Source organism: Dipodomys spectabilis, unplaced genomic scaffold (assembly GCF_019054845.1).
Source record: "Dipodomys spectabilis isolate Male_0828 unplaced genomic scaffold, ASM1905484v1 ptg000069l, whole genome shotgun sequence".
NCBI classification, from domain to species: Eukaryota; Metazoa; Chordata; class Mammalia; order Rodentia; family Heteromyidae; genus Dipodomys; species Dipodomys spectabilis.
In genome coordinates this window covers 7,802,847-7,805,533 of record NW_024870746.1, presented here as the reverse complement: position 1 = coordinate 7,805,533, position 2,687 = coordinate 7,802,847, and the positions used below count along the sequence as shown (strand labels likewise).

Here is a 2,687-nt window from a genome sequence, read left to right as displayed (position 1 = left end):
CATCACATAACAGATGCCGCTAGGTGGAGCTGGGAGAGAAAGTGGGCGCCACCGACGGGACTGTTTCAAGTTGGGTGAGGGCCCTTCTTGGAAAGCGGCAGCTCAGGTGTTCCCACTCGGAGCCCGCGTGGAGCCCCGGGAACCGAGTCAAGCTAGCTACCATTGCTGGCAGGTCTCGGCGGCGAGGCCAGGATGCAGCCGCCGCCGCGGCCGCATCCCTCTGCCTGGGGCCCAGTGACGCTCGTCTGCTCCGCTCGCAGGTTCCCCCTCTTCCTCAGACAAGATGTCCCACCAGAAGAAGCAGCCCACCCCGTGTCTCCCTGTGTGCTGTGGAAAGTCCTCTGGTGGCGGGGGCGGTAGTGGCGGCGGCGGCGGCGGCGGCGGCGGCGGCGGCCACTCCGGCGGCGGCGGCTCCAGCTGCGGCGGCGGCGGCGGCCACTCCGGTGGCGGTGGCTGCGGCGGCGGCTCTTCCGGCGGCGGCGGCGGCTCCGGAGGCGGCGTCAAGTACTCCGGCGGCGGCGGCGGCTACTCCGGCGGCGGCGGCTCCAGCTGCGGCGGTGGCGGCGGCTACTCCGGCGGCGGCGGCTCCAGCTGCGGCGGTGGCGGCGGCTACTCCGGCGGCGGCGGCTCCAGCTGCGGCGGCGGCTACTCCGGCGGCGGCGGCTCCAGCTGCGGCGGCGGCTACTCCGGTGGCGGAGGCTGCGGCGGCGGCTCTTCCGGCGGCGGCGGCTCCGGAGGGGGCGTCAAGTACTCCGGCGGCGGTGGCGGCGGCTCCAGCTGTGGCGGCGGCGGCTACTCCGGTGGCGGCGGCTCTAGCTGTGGCGGCGGCGGCGGCTACTCCGGTGGCGGCGGCTCCAGCTGCGGCGGCGGCGGCTCTTCCGGTGGCGGCGGCGGCTCCGGAGGGGGCGTCAAGTACTCCGGCGGCGGCGGCGGCGGCTCCAGCTGTGGCGGCGGCGGCGGCTACTCCGGCGGCGGCGGCTCCAGCTGTGGTGGCGGCGGCTACTCCGGCGGCGGCGGCTCCAGCTGTGGCGGCGGCGGCGGCTACTCCGGTGGCGGCGGCTCCAGCTGCGGCGGCGGCTCCTCCGGGGGCGGCGGCGGCTCCTCCGGCCAGATGTACCAGCAGCAGAGCTACGGAGGCGGCTCTAGCGGCGGCTCCAGCTGTGGCGGCGGCGGTGGCGGCTACTCCGGCGGCGGCGGCGGCTCCGGCTGCGGCGGCTACTCCGGCGGCGGCGGCGGCTCCGGCTGCGGCGGCTCCTCTGGCGGCGGCGGCGGCTCCAGCTGCGGCGGCGGCGGCGGCGGCGGCTCCTCCGGGGGCGGCGGCTACTATTCGCAGCAGACCACCCAGAGCTCGTGCGCCCCGCAGCAGAGCTACGGAGGCGGCTCCAGCTGCGGCGGCGGCTCCGGGGGCGGCGGCTCCGGGGGCGGCGGCTGCTTCTCCAGCGGCGGCGGCGGCGGCGGCGGCTCCTCCGGCGGCTGCTTCTCCAGCTGCGGCGGCGGCTCCTCCGGGGGCGGCGGCGGCGGCTGCTTCTCCAGCGGTGGAGGCGGCGGCGGCGGCTGTGGCGGCGGCGGCTCCTCCGGGGGCGGCGGCGGCTGTGGCGGCGGCGGCTCCTCCGGCGGCGGCTCCTCCGGCGGCGGCTCCGGGGGCGGCAAGGGCGTCCCGGTCTGCCACCAGACCCAGCAGAAGCAGGCCCCTACCTGGCCGTGCAAGTAAAGTGCCCCCGGGGCCGCGGAGACGTCGCAGCTGGCGGGCTCTCCGCGGGCGCCGGCGGGCGTAGCCTTCTCCTGGTAGCGCCCCGCGGTCTCCCGACCCGCTCCCCCGCACCCGGGTGCGGGCTGCGGTCGCCCTGCTCGGCGGCCTTCCTCCCTCCCAACTCCGAAACCTCCGCGAGTCAATAAAGCTGCAGTTCATGAGAATGCCTGCCTGAGTCTCCCTGGAGTCTCTGCGCCGCCTGTTCCGCTCTGTTCCCTTTGCTTCCATTCATTCCTTCGTGCATCCACTCCTCCGCGCTGGCAGAGGACCACACATCTGAAGAGAGTCGTTGATGGCTTTTGAAATGACCCCCAAACACAAAGCTCCTTGTGAAAGCCTTCACTGAACAGCACCCGGCGGTTAGGGGGACCTCCTTCGGGTCTCCTCGCTGAGCTCAGAGGTCTTTTTAAGACAAGTTGTCCCAGAAAGATCCTGTCCTTCATAGTCCAGGTAGTCTGGCTGGCCTAAGAGTTAGGGTGGCTGCACCTGCCACGCATCCTCGCAGAATGAAGAAATGTAACAGGGGCTCTTTGAAACTGCCCTCTCCGCCCCCCCCCTTCCATGCCCCTTACCCTCCCACCTCTCCTTAACTCTTTTTTGCCAAAAAGCAGCCTTTCCTGTAGTTTTAATTAGCTATAGATCTTCAGAGTCCATTGAGATGCTCCAACCAGGAAAGAGACAGAGCCTTGGATGACAAATATTTCACCAAAGTAGCCTTTCCATACTCGAGTGCAGAAAGGTACTCTACTTCCTTTTCCCTTTTCGTTAACTTCATAGAAGCTCTCCCCATGATAGAGCTTTGAAGCCACACACACACACACACACACACACACACACACACACACACACACACACACACACACACAAATCTGTCTTTCCTGCTCACCATTGGGCATTGGGGAGGGGGACTCATTTCTTCTCATTGCACCTGATTTCT

General features: G+C 69.9%; 1 protein-coding gene across 1 annotated transcript; it reads left to right on the top strand.

Annotated features, from left to right (window-relative positions):
• The first annotated feature begins 210 nt into the window (after positions 1-210).
• Loricrin (loricrin cornified envelope precursor protein) lies at positions 211-1,711 on the top strand. The gene has a single exon (XM_042681288.1). The coding sequence runs from the start codon at positions 284-286 to the stop codon at positions 1,709-1,711; it is 1,428 nt and encodes a 475-aa protein (XP_042537222.1). The 5' UTR covers positions 211-283.
• The last annotated feature ends 976 nt before the right edge of the window (positions 1,712-2,687 follow it).